Source organism: Bos grunniens, chromosome 12 (genome assembly GCF_055505025.1).
Source record: "Bos grunniens cultivar Pamir isolate PY7600 chromosome 12, Bosgru_T2T1.0, whole genome shotgun sequence".
NCBI lineage: Eukaryota > Metazoa > Chordata > Mammalia > Artiodactyla > Bovidae > Bos > Bos grunniens.
This window is the reverse complement of record NC_141176.1, coordinates 21371800-21393045: the sequence shown is the minus strand read 5'-3', so window position 1 is coordinate 21393045 and position 21246 is coordinate 21371800. Positions and strand designations below refer to the sequence as shown.

General features: G+C 41.9%; 1 protein-coding gene across 6 annotated transcripts in view; it reads right to left on the bottom strand.

The window, feature by feature from the left end:
• The window catches only part of WDFY2 (WD repeat and FYVE domain containing 2), a 192220-nt gene that overhangs the window by 102803 nt on the left and 68171 nt on the right, over positions 1–21246 (bottom strand). For all 6 annotated transcript variants that reach the window (XR_015138020.1, XR_015138021.1, XM_086329181.1 and 3 more), the window contains one exon: positions 16673–16740. Coding sequence is in view for 2 of the 6 variants with exons in the window: in XM_086329181.1 (XP_086185307.1) it covers positions 16673–16740 (68 nt within the window). In the remaining 4 variants the exon portion in view is untranslated. The remainder of the gene's footprint in view (positions 1–16672; positions 16741–21246) is intronic.

Here is a 21246-nt window from a genome sequence, read left to right as displayed (position 1 = left end):
TAAACTATAAAAAAAAAAAAACACACACACACTTCAAGTTCTACTAACAGAACCACTTCATAAACACTTGGTAACATCTTTTTGATTCTCTATACAAGGGCCATGACCAACAACAACAAAATCCTCTGAACTGCAAAAACTACTTACTTTTTCTAATTTTGAGACATGATATATTTAATAAATAGAAACATACCCCCCCACCAAAACTTTCACCAATATAGCAGAATATCTTCTTTTGCTTTAGCCACAAATTTAAACTAGACTCCCAAAAGAACACTGCTGGGAGAAAAGCAATCAAACAATATTTAATGTGCTGCCCTAAGAAAGCCAGTCTTACTCATCTTTGGCCTATAAACTCTGTTGGCAAAATCTCTACACACATGCTAAGATGCCAGGTCTCATAATCCCATAACATGTGTGCAGGATTAAAATTTAATGATTCCATGGAAAACTATCATGTTAGCTGAAAAAAGCAAAAGAAAAAATTATACTGATTATAGTACTACATAAAGGACACATACGTAAAAATACACATGGAAAAACTCAACACAGTTCTTAAGTTTGAGAGACATGAGTATTTCTATAACATGGTCTTTACTTATTATTTTGCTATTCTTATTAAAAAGTTTAAATATCTAACAATTTATTATAAGTATGCATATATGAAGCAAAATTGGACTGCAGTCCAAGTGGCTACACATAATAAAGAAAAATCTCATCACTCAGCTGCCTCCCTGACCATGTAAAAGTATTTCCTATGATTTACTTGAAAGTTCCTATCCGGTTATGTAATAATTAGAAAACCCACTGATCTCTTGAATGTGATTTAAAGGACTTTTTTTTCCACAATACTGCGCAAGCTACCCTTAAATCAACACTGCTATTTTGTTATTCCTTATTTTATCCCCATTAACTAAATTTTTTGTCATTCTTCAACAAAAATTTAGAACGCTTACTATGTTCAAGACATTTGATGCAATGATATGTACGATATTATAGCTGTCATCAAGGAATTGATGGATTATGACACCAACTATATATAGGAGCCATAATATAAAACTTGTCCCCAATGTCACCTCCTTGGTTCACATCACTTTATACTGATAGTAAGAAATGCCTTCAGAATGCAAAAGGGAAAAAACCTAAGTAAGTAAAAGAAGCTTTAACAGAAGTTCTGTTGTTGCAGAACCCATATGATAGAACTCATGTGGGGGGGATTGACAGAGACTGAGATATTACCTCCCAGGTGCCCCCAAAAGTGTAAACATTCTTTCAAAGAGGCATTATGGTAAAACACCAAAAAAACCCCTGCAAAAAACCTTGTGTGTGTGTGTGTGTGTGTGTGAAGACTTTCAGTATGTAAGTCTTATGATGCTTTTCAAACCACTTCCTGATTATAACATTCCCACAGGAAGAGGCCCTGGGTTGGTTACCCACAGGCGATGCAGGGCCAAAGAGGAAAGAAGTGGATTGAAAGAAATATTGGGACTTCCCTGGTGGTCCAGTGATTCAGAATCTGACTTCCAATGTAGGGTCCATTCCGGATTGAAAAACTAGGATCCTACATGCCAAAGGGCAACTAAGCCCATTCCCCATCACAAGAGAAGCCCCGAAGAGGCAACAAAGACCCAGAGCAACCGAAATTAAAAAAAATAAATATAAACCACCTTACTTAAAAAACAAAAAGAAATATCGATGCCCACATTTGTTGTTATAGTAAGTGTCTTTCCATTTTGGGGTTGAGGGAGTAGATAAATTGACACAGAGATCCTTCTAACTTCAACTAACCAGAAATTAATTGAAAAAGCAACCTCTGAAAGACTAGTGCCATGGTCCATATACAGTAAGCCCCTATTCATCCATGCAAAAAAATATCAAAGGGCAAGATTGCCTGAGGAAGCATAATAAGACACAGTAAAGTAATAATTATGACCACATGGTCGAGGGAATCCTGCAGAAGGAAGAATAAGGGAATAAAGAAACAAAATATGATTTAGACACAATATTTGTAGCCAGGTTGCAAAAACATGATATTTCACAAAGAAGAATTCAGCTATAACAGCTAATAATTCTCCAGTCAATGAAGAAATAATTGGGTCTTTCTGACGGCTGAAAGTTCATGTAAGAGATGAACTTGGTTGAGAGACTGTTCTATTCGCCTACCTTAAACATGCATTCTCCAATCGTCAAGCAAAGTGGCTGGCTGAAATACATTTTATCTAGAAATACGGGAAGGAGCTTCCACCCCCAGTGGTAAAGAATCCACCTGCTAACACAAGAGATGCAGGTTTCGATCCCTGAACCAGGAAGGTCCCACATGCCAATGTCAACTAAGCCCGTGTGCCACGACTATGGAGCCTGTGCCCCAGAGCCCAGGAGCTGCAACCAGTGAGCCTACATGCCACAGCTCCTGAAGCCGGTGCGACCTAGAGCCTGTGCCCTGCAGCAAGAGAACCCCACTGCAATGAGAAGTCCGGGTACCACAACCGGAGAGAACCCCCACTCACCAAAACCGGAGAAAAGCCTGAGCAGCACTGAAGACCCAGCACAGCCACAAATAAATAAATAAATAGAATTATTAACTTTTTTTTTTTAATGAAGAAACAAGAGAAGTCTCATTTTCCAAGTTGTCTGATCAAGACTGGCCATCTCCCTACTCAGTCTGGGACTGCTGCTGCTGCCGCGTCACTTCAGTCGTGTCCGACTCTGTGCGACCCCATAGACAGCAGCGCACCAGGGTCCCCCGTCCCTGGGATTCTCCAGGCAAGAACACTGGAGTGGGTTGCCATTTCCTTCTCCAATGCATGAAAGTGAAAAGTGAAAGTGAAGTCGCTCAGTCGTGCCCGACTCTTAGCGACCCCATGGACTGCAGCCCACCAGGCTCCTCTGTCCATGGGATTCTCCAGGCAAGAGTACTGGAGTGGGGTGCCATTGCCTTCTCCGACGACACTCAAAAGAAGGATATTTGGCAAAATTTTAGGAAGCAAGACCATGAAAAGTACAAATATGACAGGAAAGAAATTTGTAGAGGTCTGTGGGTAATGGGAAATAATACTCTCTCATATTAGTGTCAGGACTTTAGACCTTGGTGGACTGTCAAAATCTTATCTTTAAACACTTCTGTAATACTGTTTTTTAAAAATGAAATCTGGTAGTTTAAGGCAGGGGTTCAACTTGAAGTTTAGGGAGAATGAAAGAGAACCCCTAGTCTGGGTGATTATATTAATGACCATATAATTTGAAGGGGGAAAAGCTCAGGATATGAGCCTGTATGGTGCTAGTGGTAAAGAATCTGCCTCCCAATGCGGGAGATGCAAAAGATGCAGGTTCGATCCCTGGGTCAGGAAGATCCCCTGGAGAAGGAAATGGCAACCCACTCCAGCATTCTTCCCTGGAAAATTCCATGAACAGAGATTTTCCATGGGTAAAATACTGATAGCCTGGTGGGCTACAGTCCCATGGAGGTCACAAAGAGTTGGACACGACTGAACAGCTGACCACGCATCAGCCCTAAGCAAAGGGAACACAAGAAACCAATGTCAACTTCAAGGGAGCAAAAATTAAATGGATTAGAGAGAAACTGGCTAATTGGATTTCTAACATCTTTATCCCATGGATGATCTAAGAAGAAATATTGCTCTTGCTTTCTAAAAAAATGTAAGTTGAGAGGAGGCATTCTCAAAATACTTCTATTTTGGGGAAAGTTTACCCATTTCTATCATTTAAACCTGTAATTCTTTCATTTTATGACTAATTTATTTCCTGTCCTTTGCTGATCATTTGAACTTTACTCAAATAAACACAAGTTCCAGTGAAGGTTGAACTGTGGATTTCCATCATTCTGACAGCTTTACTATGCTAAAGGCATTATTTGGCAGGAGACACTAATCTTCTTGGGATGTGCTGGTGGGAACTTTAAATAAGGAACAGTACTCTGTGAATAAAACTTCAGGTATTTAAAGGCATCCTAGTTAAGTTAAATGTCAGGATCCTTTGGCAGAAACCAAAACAATACTGTAAAGCAATTATTCTTCAATTAAAAATAAAGTAAAAAACAAACAAACAAAATGTCAGGATTCTACAATAGGAGGGCCTTGACTAGAGAGGCATACAAAGAGAACCCCACCACCATAAAGCAACAATTTAATTAATTCCCGGACACTACTTCATTCAGCTGTGTGTCACAAAATAATATTTATTAGGTTTACAGTATTCGGCCCATGTTTTACTTTACTAAGAACACTTATATTTAGGACTTCAATTGCCTAGCATGAAAAAGCATTTTTCATTTAAATCAAATATTTTATGAACTCAACTAAAATTAACCCTTGGTTTTGTTTTAATTTAGTCTAAGTAACATCAGCAAAATGACGGTGAATGGGCAGTGGTCCCTTTTTCTCCCAGACAAGTTTTAAGTGACAGTAAAGTGATCTGACTATAGGAAGCTTTACTCTGTCAGATGAAAATCAGAGTATGTAAATAAATGTTATAATCACTCAGATTAATTAATATCTGTTATCTTTAGCTTGGATAATCTGTTCTTCTTCAATTCTGTGAAATATCAAACTTCCTTGGGCACTTTTTCTTCTTAGTAAACAGAAAATCAAAAGATCAGATTACATTATTATTTTGGAAAATGTGAATAATAAAAACAAGTCATTTGCTACACATGGTTCTATAATACAACCTATACCAAAAAGAAACCAACAAAGGAGCAGTATATGCCACAATTAGGAACCAAGAAGTTATGTGAAATAAGATATGAATTAAACAATAGGATGAGCATTTCTGAATTATATACACATCCCCCACAGCCAACAAACTTCCTCAGCTGAATTAAACATACTGTTTAAAACTCACCCAAGCAAGCACTATCTTATAAAAACAGAAACACCAAATTCATTATTTTAAATAACTTTCAGTCATTCATCTTCCCACGTGAATTTCCCCCAAAACTCCAATAAACCCAGCAGAAAGGGCAGGACAGCGCACAAACCACCGCCACCGTCCCCAGCCTTGGACCTCACCAATGGGAAAATTACAGACTAACTCATTTCCATCCCAAATGTAAGTATATCAATATGAACACATTAATCATTTTAATTTTCTAAATCCTCAATTTCAAGCTGCTCTAAGACTACAATTCCAACAGATGCGACACCAATCCAACGACAACCTCACAAATCAGCCAATCTTTCCTAAATCCCTCTGGGTTAAGATGAGCAAAGACAGTGTATATTGCTAAACACCAACAACTTGAAAATAATTTACAAATATTTACTTGACATATAACCAAAATATTTCTGCAAATCTGAGAAACAGAAAATGGACAGCTTATCTGTCAGGTTCAGAGCAGAGACAATGACAGGACTTGCCCAAAGTGAGTCAGCAAATCGGCAGCAAACATGAAAATCAAAGTCCAGTTTCCTACCCGGGCACAATGCTATCTTACGAGCAATGATGAACACTCCAATATTAAACAATGCATCTTTATCAGAATTTAATGCAAACGGTATGTTCAAACTGCATCTCTCATTTGTCTTAACTAAGATAACTTACTCCATGCATTCCCTACCTCATTTCACAAAGAATTGAAAATGGCTTTAAAAGCAGATACGAAAAAAAAAAAAAAGGCTAGAAATAAGCAAAAAGTCTTGACTGAGGAAAATATATCAAATCCAAGAAAGAAAATCCAAAGAAAGATCTGTTGGGAATATAACAGAGCCCATGTTTCACCTTACCTATAAGGACTATGTATCAGGTCCATAGAGTTGCTTCTCCTAACCTTTTTCGCCTCACGAATCACGCAGAAACTTAGATATGAGCAAAACAGCTTGGAGGAAATGGAACAGACTGCTGGGGCCCCATAACTGGATTGCTCCTGCCCAACTAAACAGATCAATTTGCAGGGCCCGAAATCCATTTGGATCATCCCAGGATGCTGTTAACACAGGATGAGAAGTTCTGCCTTAGAGAAAGCCAAGGGTTTCTGGCTCTCCTACTTGAAAAGTCATTTTCCTTAGTGTTTCTTCAAAGGGGCGCTGAGCATGATGGCAGATGAATGTTCATGGCAGCACGACTTACAATAGCCAGGACATGGAAGCAACCTAAGTGTCCGTCAACCGAGGAGTGGATGAAGAAGATGTAGTGCATATATACAATGGAATATTACTCAGCCATAAAAGAGAATGAAATAATGCCATTTGCAGCAACTTGGATGGACCTAGAGATTGTCACACCGAGTAAAGTAACAGACAGAAAGACAAGCATCCTGTGATATCACTTATATGTAAAACAAAAAGGGGTACAAATGAACTTATCTACAAAACAGAATAGAAACACAGATGCAGAAAACTTATGGGCACCGGGGGGTGGGAGGAGTGGGGAGGGATAAACTGGGAGACTGGGATTGACATATACACACCACTGTATGTAAAGCAGACAGCTAATAAGGACCTACTGCACAGCACAGGGAACTCTACTCTGGACTCTGTAATGGCCTATATGGAAAAAGAATCTAAAAAAGACTGGATATATGTATTTGTGTAACAGACTCACTTGGGTGTATACCTGAAACTGACACAAAATAATCAACTAGACTCCAATAAAATTTTGTTTAAAGAGGCAGATAAAACATTTCATGTGTACACACAGCAGTATGGGCTGAGAGCCCAATGAATGCAGGCATTTCTGCAGAAGGACAACACGAAGCAGGAACTCTCAGAATATAGATGAATAATCGACTGCATATATATCCTTTATACTACACATCACAAACAATAGACAGCCTTTCTCTCAACCAGGCTGATGCAAAAATACATAAAACTGGAAAAACAGTCAGTTCAAAATGAAGGCTTTTAGTGAGGACTAGAGTTCCTACACTTTATTGTTTAACTACTATTTATGTGTTCACTTAAATTTTAAAGTTTTAAAAATTTTAGATTTATTTTTATTGAGGTAACATTGGTTTATAACATTACATACATTTCATAACGTTACATAGGGTAGTGTAAGATGTTATGGAAAAACCTAAACAAACTTTTTGGCCACCCCAACATTTCTACGCTTGCTACAGCGTGCTCACCACCAAAAATCTAGTTTCCACCTGTCACCACGCATTTGATCCCCTTTACGCATTTTACCTCCCCTCTGGTAACCACCAATCTGTTCTCACTATATCTATGCGTTTATTTTTATTCGGTTTGTTCATTTATTTTATTTGTTGGTGCTTCATATTCCACAAGAGGGAAATCATACGGTCTTTATCTTTCTCTGCCTGACTTACTTCACTGAGTAGAGTTCTTATACTTCAAAGTTAGCTGAGCAAATGGTCAAGCGGCCACACTGGTAGGAAAACTGAAGGGGCCCAACCACAGCCTCAGCCCGGGCAAATGCCATCCCACCAGATGGGATTTTCAAGGCAGAGAGCTGAAGATCCTACAAAATGGTCATTTTATTTACTGGGTATGCCTTTTATCTGTAGTCACCTTTGAAGAGCCATCTTCTGTTCTGCTTCGGGGACAAATGCATAAACACTTAGGAGCCAAAGTAAGTTCCATCTGTCTGTCCCGGCAGTGACAGAATCCACAGAGGTTTTCCAATTGCCAATCCTCAACTCAGTCCTGAGACTCTGACCCTCTTAAACTCTTATTCACTGTACCTTTGGCAGCAAAGTGGCTTTAACTCTTCTCCATGGGGAAAGTGTTGGCAAGAAAGGTCCAGACATGATACCCAACTCTGCAGAGTAAGAAAAATCTCAAACACCTGCCACCCCGGCTCCTGCCTGCACTCTCTCTCCTCTACTCCTTTGTCTGACCCCATGAATAGCAAAGCTAGTTGGTAAAGTAAATCTGAAATAACTCAACCATGAAAACAGGAATGCCTGTGCTTTTCATGTTTGCTTGTTTGTTTTTTTCCCCTCTGTTCAGTTCAGTCACTCAGTCATGTCCGACTCTTTGTGACCCCATGAACTGCAGCACGCCAGGCCTCCCTGCCCATCACCAACTCTCGGAGTTTACCCAAACTCATGTCTATCGAGTTGGTGATGCCATCCAGCCATCTCATCCTCTGTTGTCCCCTTCTCCTGCCCCCATCCCTCCCAGCATCAGGGTCTTTTCCAATGAGTCAACTCTTTGCATGAGGTGGCCAAAGTATTGGAGTTTCATCTTTAGCATCAGTCCTTCCAATGAACACCCAGGACTGATCTCCTTTACGATGGACTGGTTGGATCTCCTTGCAGTCCAAGAGACTCTCAAGAGTCTTCTCCAATACCACAGTTCAACAGCATCAATTCTTCGGCATTCAGCTTTCTTTACACTCCAACTCTCACATCCATACATGACCACTGGAAAAACCATAGCCTTGACTAGACGGACCTTGGTTGGCAAAGTAATGTCTCTGGTTTTTAATATGCTATCTAGGTTGGTCATAACTTTCCTTCCAAGGAGTAAGCGTCTTTTAATTTCATGGCTGCAATCACTATCTGCAGTGATTTTGGAGCCCCCTAAAATAAAGTCTGACACTGTTTCCACTGTTTCCCCATCTATTTCCCATGAAGTGATGTGACCGGATGCCATGATCTTTGTTTTCTGAATGTTGAGCTTTAAGCCAACTTTTTCACTCTCCACTTTCATTTTCATCAAGAGGCTCTTTAGTTCTTCGCTTTCTGCCATAAGGGTGGTATCATCTGCATATCTGAGGTTATTGATATTTCTCCCGGCAATCTTGATTCCAGCTTGTGTTTCTTCCAGCCCAGCATTTCTCATGATGTACTCTGCATATAAGTTAAATAAGCAGGGTGACAATACACAGCCTTGACGAACTCCTTTTCCTATTTGGAACCAGTCTGTTGTTCCATGTCCAGTTCTAACTGTTGCTTCCTGACCTGCATATAGGTTTCTCAAGAGGCAGGTCAGGTGGTCTGGTATTCCCATCTCTTTCAGAATTTTCCACAGTTTATTGTGATCCACACAGTCAAAGGCTCTGGCATAGCCAATAAAGCAGAAATAGATGTTTTTCTGGAACTCTCTTGCCTTTTCGATGATCCAGCAGATGTTGGCAATTTGATTTCTGGTTCCTCTGCCTTTTCCCCTCTGTGGTAAGATGGAAATATAGTGGTTGAAATGGTATCTATGAGAAGCCTGTAACAAATAATCACATTTACAGCTATAACTAAAACCGTAACTCTGCACCCTCAGGAAGGTTCCTCCCTGGTATTCAAGGTCAGGCAGGTCCCAGCTGGGAAGGCTATAACTTGATCTTGTCATAGTAGGCTACTTTCCAGCTACCGGGTGAGATAATGTCAGGAAGATACTATTTTTGAAAGAATATTTGATAAGGACATACTCTTATTTCTCACTCATCCATAAACATCAGCTTCAGTTCAGTCGCTCAGTCGTGTCCGACTCTGCGACCCCATGAATCACAGCACACGAGGCCTCCCTGTCCATCACCATCTCCCGGAGTTCACTCAGACTCACGTCCATCGAGTCAGTGATGCCATCCAGCCATCTTATCCTCTGTCGTCCCCTTCTCCTCCTGCCCCCAATCCCTCCCAGCATCAGAGTCTTTTCCAATGAGTCAACTCTTTGCATGAGGTGGCCAAACATCAGCTTAGAGGAAACTAAAAAACAAGTCATCAGTCACCCCAAATTCTCTACAGATAGCAGGGTTTAAAATAGACCTTCCAGACTTTCCTGATGGTCCAGTGGTTAAGAGTCTGCCTGCCAATGCAGGGGACATAGGATTCCATGCCTGGTCTGGGAAGATCCCACATGCCATGGAGCAACTAAGCCCATGCACCACAAGAGCCGACCGTCAAGAGCCGGGAAACTGCAGCTACTGAGCCCTCACACCACAAGTACTGAAGTCCACGCACCTAACTGGACTCCGTAACAAGAGAAGCCGTCGCAGTGAGAAGCCTGTGCACTGCAACTAGAAAATAGACCCCCTCACTGCAACTAGAGAAAGCCTGTGAGCCTCAACGAAGAGCCTGTGCATCGCAACAAAGACCCAACACAGCCAAAATAAAAATAAATAAATTCTAAAAAGATAAAATGGAACTTTCTCAGGGACCTCTTGTGACCATGTGCCCATTACACCTACTTCTGTTAAAACTCACCATGCACCGTGGTACTCATTTTAGGTCTGGCTCCCCAACCCAACTGTACATACCATGAAGACAGGAATCATCTCCCATATTAAACACTCTATCCTGGGGCTTCCCTGGTGGTCCAGTGGTTAAGACTCCATGTTCTCAATGTAAGAGACACGGGTTTAAACCCTGCTCAGGGAACTAAGATCCCACATGCCACAGAGCATGGCCAAAACAAAATAAAAATAAACAAACATCTTATTCTTAGCACACTGCACAGTGCACAGTGTGTGGCATGGAAGAAACATTTAAAAATCATTGAATGCACTGTCCAAAGAAATTAAACAAGATAATTCTTTCTGCTTTTCATCTTTACTTGCCCTCACTTTTCCCATACTGTTTTCAGCTCAAAACCTCAGAAGTACCAATAGGGACCTACTGGACTGCGTGGCTCAGTATTTTCTCTTTAACGATCACAGAGATGCAGGAGAAAGTGAAAAGACAGGAACTGGGAGGGATACACTCAGGGTGAGGCTGAGTCAGACACTTGCAGCGGCAAGCAGCAGGAACACATGGACTTCAGTGCAAACAGGCATATGGCAGTAAGACAGAGGGACCTCTTGAACTCAAGGCAGAATCAGAGTCAAGCCTGGGAGTTCAGAGCATGAAGAAAACCTGAAGGCATCACTTGCTCAGGCTTCTCTCCCTCTGGAGCCAAGTGATTCACACTTCCTTCATGCACACAAATGCCACAAAGCTGTTGGATTTCTGTGTTCCCAGCTCACGGGACCAGGCTATGTGGAGACTAGCATTTCCCACTCCAAACTCTAAATTCCTGGGAAAACTGGACTGGCTCAGGGGCAAACAGCCTTAACCAGGCAAATCTAGTTTCTCCTAGATCCCTCCTGGAGAGGAAGCAAGTCATAGCCTATCAGGCTCCTCTGTCCACGGGATTGTCCAGGCAAGAAAACTGGAGTGAGTTGTCATTCCCTTCTCCGGGGGATCTTCCTGAACCAGGGATTGAACCCAAGTCTCCTGCACTGGCAGGCGGATACTTTACCACTGCGCCTCCAAGGAAGCCCAGGGAAGCGGGAACGTCTCAGAAAAGACAGGGTATGAGGATGTCTCCAAAGCAGTGGTTGGCTTTTTGATTACAATGCGTCTGCTCCTCATCTTTCTCTCACCAGCCACTCTCTGAAGTTCATGCAGTCGTATCACACTCTGCCTTTCAGGCTCACTCTTTGCCCTCAAACTTGGCCCTCAGTATTCTTTCTTGCTCATCTAATGTCTTCTGCTCTCTTCCCTGCAATCAACTCCAAATGCTTCTCAATGCTATAAAATGTTACTATCCTACTCAGAATGTGACAAACACCATATTAAAAGGGCTTTTTTTTCTTTTCAGTGTTTGATATTTCAGGTTCTGTGACTTTATTTTTTTCCAACTTTATTAAGGTATAATTTTCAAATAAAATTATAAGGTATTTGAAGCTTACAAAGTGATGAGTTGATATATGTTGTGAAAGGATTCCTGCCATCAAATTAACGCATTTTTTTAATTTTATTTTATTTTTAAACTTTACAATATTGTATTAGTTTTGCCAAATATCGAAATGAATCCGCCACAGATATACCTGTGTTCCCCATCCTGAACCCTCCTCCCTCCTCCCTCCCCATACCCTCCCTCTGGGTCATCCCAGTGCACCAGCCCCAAGCATCCAGTATCGTGCATCGAACCTGGACTGGCGACTTGTTTCATACATGATATTATACATGTTTCAATGCCATTCTCCCAAATCTCCCCATCCTCTCCCTCTCCCACAGAGTCCATAAGACTGATCTATACATCAGTGTCTCTTTTGCTGTCTCGTACACAGGGTTATTGTTACCATCTTTCTAAATTCCATATATATGCGAAATTAATGCATTTTTAATTCACTTCACATATTTCTTTCTTTCTTTTTTTTTTTGGTAAGGACATTTAAGTTGTACTCTCTCATCAAATTTCAATCTTACAATACATATTATCAACTGTAGGTCACCATGTTTTACGCTAGATCCCCAGATTCCACACATCCTATAACTGAACTTACATTTGCCACCTCTCTGCCCCTAGCAACCACTTTTCTACTCTCTGTTTCTATGAGTTCAACTTTTTTTAAAGGTATTTTAATGGACAAAGTAAGCAAATAAATCATATATTGCACATACAAGATATTATCTCTGTTTTCTTCTGGATTTGGAATACTACTTTTCTTGTACGACTATAAACACACAATATGGTCTTATCTGTCTTGTTCAGTTCAGTTCAGTTGCTCAGTGGTGTCCGACTCTTTGCGACCCCATGAATCACAGCACACCAGGCCTCCCTGTCCATCACCAACTCCCAGAGTTCACCCAGACTCACGTCCATCAAGTCAGTGATGCCATCCAGCCATCTCATCCTCTGTCGTCCCCTTCTCCTCCTGCCCCCAATCCCTCCCAGCATCAGAGTCTTTTCCAATGAGTCAACTCTTCGCATGAGCTGGCCAAAGTACTGGAGTTTCAGCTTTAGCATCATTCCTTCCAAAGAAATCCCAGGGATGATCTCCTTTAGAATGGACTGGTTGGATCTCCTTGCAGTCCAAGGGACTCTCAAAAGTCTTCTCCAACACCACAGTTCAAAAGCATCAATTCTTCGGCGCTCAGCCTTCTTCACAGTCCAACTCTCACATCCATACATGACCACTGGAAAAACCATAGCCTTGACTAGACGAACCTTTGTAGGCAAAGTGACGTCTCTGCTTTTGAATATGCTATCTAGGTTGGTCATAACTTTCCTTCCAAGGAGTAAGCGTCTTTTAATTTCATGGCTGCAGTCATCCTCTGCAGTGATTTTGGAGCCCAAAAAAATAAAGTCTGACACTGTTTCCACTGTTTCCCAATATATTTCCTTGTGGTGTCCATATTATAGCCTCTAGTAAACTGTAGTTTTCCACTTAGTGAGTGAATTAAAGTCGCTTAGTCGTGTCTGATTCTTTGCGACCCCATGGACTATAGCCTACCATGCTCCTCCGTCCATGGGATTTTCCGGGCAAGAGTACAAGAGCGGGTTGCCATTTCCTTCTCTAGGGAATCTTCCCAACCCAGGGATCAAACCCAGGTCTCCTGCATTGCAAACAGACGCTTTACCATCTGAGCCACCAGGGAAGCCCCTTTGTAATCAATACCACATACCCCTTATTTAAGGACAATATTGAGTAACCTCTTAACAAAACAACTTCCAGTAGAAAGGATTGCCAAAAAAAAAAAAGTGGAAATTCATAAATGAATACATTCTAAATGACATGAAAATGTAGCCTATTTCCTTATGCAATAAGATTCTGCCTCTCTTAAGGTAAAGAAAAGATCTTGCTCAGAGATCAGTTCCTATGTTATCTGAATGCGTATGATCCCTAATATAGAAGCCAATTTCCGATCAACTGTGAAGAACACAGGCTTCTGTTCTTTTCACCCTCCACGACAGACGGGATCGTCCAACAATGAAAGATTATGGAAATTATCCTGACCACTCACCCGCCGTTCACCTGCGTCTTCTGGCATCCAGCTTGATGGCCTGTGTAGAGTCAGTGCACAGTAAATATCTGACCAACTAGAATGTGTACTTATATCTATGTATTTACAAATCAACACTGTACAGGCATGAGCCTTCACATGTGTTCATATAAACATACGTAAATAGATCAGCATGTTGGTTGTTCAGTCACTAAGTTGTGTCCAACTCTTTGTGACCCCATGGACTGCAACACGCCAGGCTCTCCTGTCCTTCACTATCTCCTGAGGTTGTTCAAACTCAGTCAGTGACCATTGAGTCAATGATGCTATTTAACCATCTCATCCACTGTCACCCCCTTCTTCTCCTGCCCTCAATCTTTCCCAGCATCAGGGTCTTTTCCAGTGAGTTGGCTCTTTGCATCAGGTGGCCAAAGTATTCTTCAGCTTCAGCATCAGTCCTTCCAATGAATATTCAGGGTTGATTTCCTTTGGGATTGATTGGTTTGATCTCCTTGCTGTCCAAGGGACTCTCAGGAGTCTTCTCCAGCATCACGATTAGAAAGCATCAATTCTGTGGTGTCCAGCCTTCTTTATGGTCCAACTCTCAACCTGCACATGACTACTGGAAAAACCATTTCCTGCATGTTGGAGAAAATGCCAAAAGGCAACCTCAAAATATAAAAGGCATTCAAATCACCTCAGGATCTTTTAAAATGCAGATTCTCATTCAGTAGGTCTCAGGTGGAGCCCAGTATTTGTATTTCTAGTAAGTTCTCAGGTGACCTTGATGCTGCCGGTCCACAGACCACAAGTTGACAGCAAAGTAATCCCTTCTTTACTCCCTTTCGTAGACAGTCACAGGCAAAATAATTAGAGGGTCATTCTCAAAGATCACGTTCGGTCACTTAGGAAAATGTATGATAACACTCTCAGGGAAACTCATCTTTGTTAGCAGATTCAAGTCTGCACTAAGTACTTCTTTACTGAGTGCCTATATCGGGTGCAAGAGCTATAGCAGCTTTCTTTAGTCACTCACGGATACAGCTTACTAAAGCACAAACATGCAACCGAGGCTTCTCTGTATCCTCCGTGATATTTGAGTAAAGAGAACATTAAAGAGTGACATCAGATGTTTATGGATGTGTGTATTGGAGAGTGGGGGTGGTTGGTAAGCAACTGTTTAGGATCCCGCATCTTCATGAAGTTCCTGTCAACACCTATCTCAATGAGATTCCTTAAGCGCCATCCCCAAGCCCTCGTCACTCTGCCCACATTGGCCTCTCCTGTCTTCATAGTCACATGGAAATTACATGACTCTGGGGTCAACTTCAATTTGCTGGACTACAGAATTTCCCCAGCTCATCCTGCTGGAGATTATGTCAAGTGTGATGCAAAAGGCCGTAGGTAAGACTGGTTATACCACTTAAAAATAAGGGGGAAAAAAATCAATCATAGAATTCCTTTCCTTTTCCATTTACCTAAGGCCCCATCACTGCCAAGACTTAAGAAGAAAGTTCACCTTGGGTCTTTGCTGTGCACTGGCGTCTGCTGGAGGCACAACCAGTAAGGTGAGAATCTAACCATAGTAAGTTCCCTACATACGAAACCTTCAAGTTGCGAGTTTTCAAAGATGCAAATGTGCCCCCCCATGCCAGAGGTCGTACTATACTGTTATACTTTTCAAGGCACCGTACTGTAAGATTAAATGTTTATTTTTTGTGTTTGTTTGCTTTTTATGTATTATTTGTGTGAAAAGTATTATAAACCTATTACAGTACAGTACTATGTAGCCGATTGTGTTCGTTGGGTACCTAGGCTAACTTTGCTGGACTTAAGAGAACGCGCTCTCAGGATGGAACTCATTTGCATGTAGGGGACTTACTATACTGAATTATAAATTTATTTTTTGATAATGTAGAGTGGGATACTTGGTTCAACTACACGGTTATCATCTATTCACTACAATTCTAAAGAAATGCAAACCTCAAAGATAAATCTGAAATCACAGAAATCTATTACATCCTTAATAACGTATTTGTTCATAAACACGCAAAATTGTTGCTTAAGTTATTACAGTCTTCTTTTGCCAGAGGCGTAAGCTTTAGCACATCTATAGTGCAGCATGAATTTTTCTGGCTTGTATGTCGTGGCATGTACTACTCAAACAGGGATACTGGTATCAAGGAAAGAGGTGCACATTGCAGGAAGCCAAAGGGTACAGAGACCCAGACGACAAGCCCAGGGCATTTTTCTAGTATGACAATTTCAATTAAGGTTTGCAGGAAGGGGAGTAAGAGAAATGTTTAGTAATATGACTGACAATGAATTCAAATAATTACACTAAAATAAATATGGAATAAGATACCCAAACTTCATTAATTTTGATAAAACCATAGCCTATAAGGAAATTTCCTATCTGGGGAGGGGGTTGTGGGGCACGGGCAGCAGCTCTCTCCCCGCAGGGGAACTTCTGCCAGTTCGAAAATCTAAGAATTAGTCATCTTTTTTAAAAAGTATATTTGAAAGATTCACTATTTATCAGTGCAAGGACATATTTCTCATAGGAGCTTTTGGGGAAATGAGACAGACTTCTAATTAGAACATTTCAATCCACAGCAAATCCTTTTGAGAGCTGAATGTTCAACGCTGAATGTCCTGAATTGAACAAATAATAGAACAATAATGTAAGAACAAGTTTACTTCACAAATGTAATCACTGGACAAAATTTTGAATTGTCTAAGGAACTACTTTACAAAAAAGTTAAACAAAAAGTTGGAAATGAGAGGGAGACAACTGTAATCAGGGAGCCAAGGTATTGAAGTCCTTCCATTAATCTTACTCAGAAACCGTGTATATACAGTCAGTTTCAAAACAATTTTCTCATTTTACACAGAGAGCTAAAATGATATAATACGGTCCTTTCCATTATAATGATAATCCCAACCCTCATGCATCTCTACTCAAGAGAACACAGAGCAGGCAATCTGGAAAGGAAGGGGAGTTGGGGTCCACATCTGATTCTTAAAGACAGAGATCCAGATACTTACAAGGCATCACATGGTATATGCTTGGCCAGTACTGTCCACTGTCTCTCTTTAACCACACACGTACAGTCCTGCAACAAAAGAAATGGGTGTGTTAAATCACACTATTTTTGGTCATGGGAAAGTTGACAGAAGGTCTTAAATATACATACAGTGGACCCTCAACAATACAGATTTGAACTATACAGGCCTACTTATAAGTGGATTGTTTTTCACCAAAAATGCACTACAGTACTACACAAGCCATGAATGGTTGACTCTGCAGATGTGGAACCACAGATACAGAAAGCCAACTATACAGTCGTGTGCAGATTTTATTTTTTTAACATAATTTGATCTATTTATCTATGGCTGTGTTGGGTCTTTGTTGCTGCGCGGGCTTTTCTCCAGTTGCAGCGAGTAGGGGCTACTCTTCATTGCAGTGTGCGGGCTTCTCACTGTGGTGGCTGTGCAGGCTTTTCTCCAGTTGCAGCGCGTGGGGGCCACTCTTCATTGCAGTGTGCAGGCTTCTCACTGTGGTGGCTGCGCAGGCTTTTCTCTAGTTGCAGCGCGTGGGGGCCACTCTTCGTTGCAGTGTGCGGGCTTCTCACTGTGGTGGCTGCGCAGGCTTTTCTCCAGTTGCAGCGCGTGGGGGCCACTCTTCGTTGCAGTGTGCGGGCTTCTCACTGTCGTGGCTGCACGGGCTTTTCTCCAGTTGCAGCACGTGGGGGCCACTCTTCATTGCAGTGTGCGGGCTTCTCACTGTGGTGGCTGCGCAGGCTTTTCTCCAGTTGCAGCGCGTGGGGGCCACTCTTCATTGCAGTGTGCGGGCTTCTCACTGTGGTGGCTGCGCAGGCTTTTCTCCAGTTGCAGCGCGTGGGGGCCACTCTTCATTGCAGTGTGCGGGCTTCTCACTGTGGTGGCTTCTCTTGTTGTGGAGCATGGGCTCTAGGGCACGTTGGCTTCAGAAGTTGTGGTTCCCGGGCTCTACGGCACACGCAATAGTTAGGGTGCACAGGGCTTAGCTGCTCCAAGGCATGTGGGATCGTCCCAAATCAGAGATCGAACCTGTGTCTCCTGCACTGGCAGGTGGATTCTTTACTGAGACACCAGGGAAGCCTTATATGCAGATTCTAACCTGCACGGAGAATCAATGCCTCCAACTGTTCAAGGGGCAACTCCATGTGTGTACATGACATAAGTCATATTGCTATAATTAAATAATATATATCACATATAAATATGTATAACATGTTTGTTTATAACATATCTCTATACAACACATGAATATATAGATCCTAACTATATATATACATATACACACGCACATTATATATATGTGCACATACACACCACTTACGCTTTTCTAAAGATACTATATTCCTTAAATTTAAGGCTGCATATATTTAGAACTACATGACTGTTTTATAATTAAATATTTAAGGATAATTAAATTTTATCCTCATATGTATTTATATACCCACATGTGACAGTGTTCGAAAATTATTCTAGTAGTTGTTTTGCTCTGGGAGTATATGGCCTTTGCCCTAGTCTGCTGGAAGCATTCACCTCCCTGGGCAGTAACTGGGATTTACTAGGGAAGAACACAGGAAGAGATAATGAAGCAATATCCAACATCTGACACACAAAGAAGGCTTACTGGTAAATTCAGTCTTACAAGCTAGGCCATTGTCTCAAAGAGGGTTTTTCCAAACACGGTCAAGCAATGATAAAACTCTTGAGACTCAGATTACTAAGCTAGAGGACTGACTGTGGAACCCACCAGGGAACAGGGTAATCCTGCAACAAGGTGGGGGATGAGGGTCCACACCAGATGGACGTCTACCCACGTGGTAGACGTCCAGGACAGAGGACGAGATGGTTGGATGGCATCATCAACTCAATGGACATGAGTCTGAGCAAACTCCAAGAGATTGTGAAGGACCGGGAAGCCTGGCATGCTGCAATCTATAGGGTCACAGAGAGCTGGACACGACTGAGTGACTGAACAACAAGACATCCCGAGAGCTCGGAGAGGAGGAGTCAAAGAGAAAATGATGCTGTCAGGGGATACTGTTAGGTTCTTATCAACCAGAAAGGCCCTACCACAGGTTACACCAGCACCCACCCACAGGGCCAACACAACAAGGAGGTAAAGGGACCCTGCCCCAGAGACCAGAGGGAGTAGCCAATGTCAAACCAAGGGAAATGAACAGTGCCCCATGGCTGCCAGGAGATCCTATACCCCACAACTCTCACCCCATACCCTCACACCATCCCGGGTAAAAAGCGGACACTGAGCATTTTTATCTCAGAGAGAACTGGACAATATCTAAATAGACTGTTTAAGTCACTACCTTAGACTAAGTTTTAAACTGTATTGGATTTCTTCCCCAGTTAATCAGTGGGTCGCCCAATAGGAGGAAAGGACTAACTACAGACACAACGAGGACGTGCCCTTTCTCTGTGTGGCCACGAGAGTCGATGTAGTGATGTATCAGGACACCACTACAAACACTTGTAGAATTCCATCTTTTCGGTCAACCAGCCAATTTGTGAGATGGACAGGTGTAATGGAAAATAATTCCTAAGAAATAATTCAATAAATACATTATGTATACACCTAATCAGCCTTCACTTAAATTCTTTTCATAATATACACCAATACATTTTAATATGGAGACTATTATCTCCATGAGTGCCATCATGGAAAATGATAGAACAGGAAGTTCCAAGAATCAGTCCCTGTACCAAATCAATTATGGAGCTGGGAAGAACTGTCAGAATCACTGTTTCAGAATTCTAAAGTCTAGTTAGACACTTGGCGCATCCATGGGAATGCCAGATGAAGAAGCAGGTTTGTGGCAGTAAATGTCACATCTTACTTGCAGCTACCATCATGCATGTCCCATTCACATAGCAGGTAGCTGTGGGGACTGTGGCTCGTGTTCACAGAGTGGCTTGCAGGTACCAGGGTGCTGGAACCCTGCCCTTCAAATCTGGGGGATGTGTGTTTTGATTTGCCGAGTGGTTCACTGAGGGAGTAGAGAAGAAACTGGCCTTTCTCTCAGTTCTCTAGGTCTGAAGGGCTTTCCAGGGCAGTGTTTGCCAAAAGAATTTAAAGGGAAGGAAGACCTTTTTCTCCTTAATGAAATCACTGGTTGACCTCAGAAGAACAGAAACTTCAATGATCACATACAACAAGAAATACAGTCTTTGCAGAAAGAGCTTGGAAAAGTCACTAAACAGACAACTGCACCATTCAACAAGTAACAACAGCAATCTCTATAAAGGAGGGGGATTGTGACTTTCAGTTACCACATTATAATATTTAAAAACATTCCGTTTCTAGACATGTGTTTGCCAAGGCAGAGGGGAAGTGAGGGAGGGGTGGACTGGGAGTTTGGGGTTAGTAGATGCAAACCATTATGTATAGAAAGTGATTATGTGGGTTATGAGCTCATGGCCATCAAGCAGGTAACATCTTCCATTTGGTGGGAGTTTTCACATCTATTAAAAAAAAAAACTCGGTATGTATGTATCAGATACTATTATCGAAGTATTTCAGAGAGGAACTAAAGCAGAGGATACAGGGCAGGGTTCTGTCCTGGGAAGGCCCCATAGAGTCCTGCTCAATCACAATTTCATTCCCTCATTAGAAAATAAGTATGAGGGAGTTCCCTGGCTGTCCGGGGGTTATGTTGCAGAGAAGAAACAACTGGATGGCCAATTGGAACCAAAGAACCAGTTGGAACTGTTCCTTTCACTTGCTTTTCATTGCTGTTGTTATTATAGGCAACAGCCTGCCTCAGAGGACCCTGCCCCTCTGCCTAAGTGTTTAACTAAAGTGCCTTTGATCAGCTCACAGGGAGATAATCTGACCCTGTCCACCTGTGAAAAGAAGAGATTAACACACCCCTTAGAAAGGCTGGCCATTCTCAGAGATGTTTTGAAAAACCAATGGCCCTTTTTACTCTACTTCCTCACTGACTCTCCCTCTCCATTCTGCCTCTTGACGTTGGTTCCTCACCACTTTTCTCTTGGTTCTATAAAAGAATCTGGCATCCAGATCCCCAACAGGCTGGTTATCCTGAGACATTTCCTGGCTGTTCAGTTACTCAGTCGTGGCTGACTCTGTGACCCCATGGACTGCAGCACACCAGGCTTCCCTGTCCTTCTCTATCTCCCAGAGTTTACTCAAACTCATGTCCATTGAATCGGTGATGCCATCCAACCATCTCATTCTCTGTCGTCCCCTTCTCTTGCTCTCAACCTATCCCAGCATCGGGGTCTTTTCCAATGAGTCAGCTCTTTGCATCAGGTGGCCAAAGTATTGGAGCTTCAGCTTCAGCATCAGTCCTTCCAGTGAATCAGTTTAGTTCAGTTACTCAGTCATGTGCGTCGAGACTCTTTGCGACCTCTAGCTTTGACCTTTGACCTTTGTTGGCAAAGTAATGTCTCTGCTTTTTAATATGCTGTCTAGTTTGGTCATAGCTTTTCTTCCAAGGAGTAAGCGTCTTTTAATTTCATGGCTGCAGTCACCATGTGCAGTGATTTTGGAGCCCCCAAAATAAAGTCTCTCACTGTTGCCCCATCTA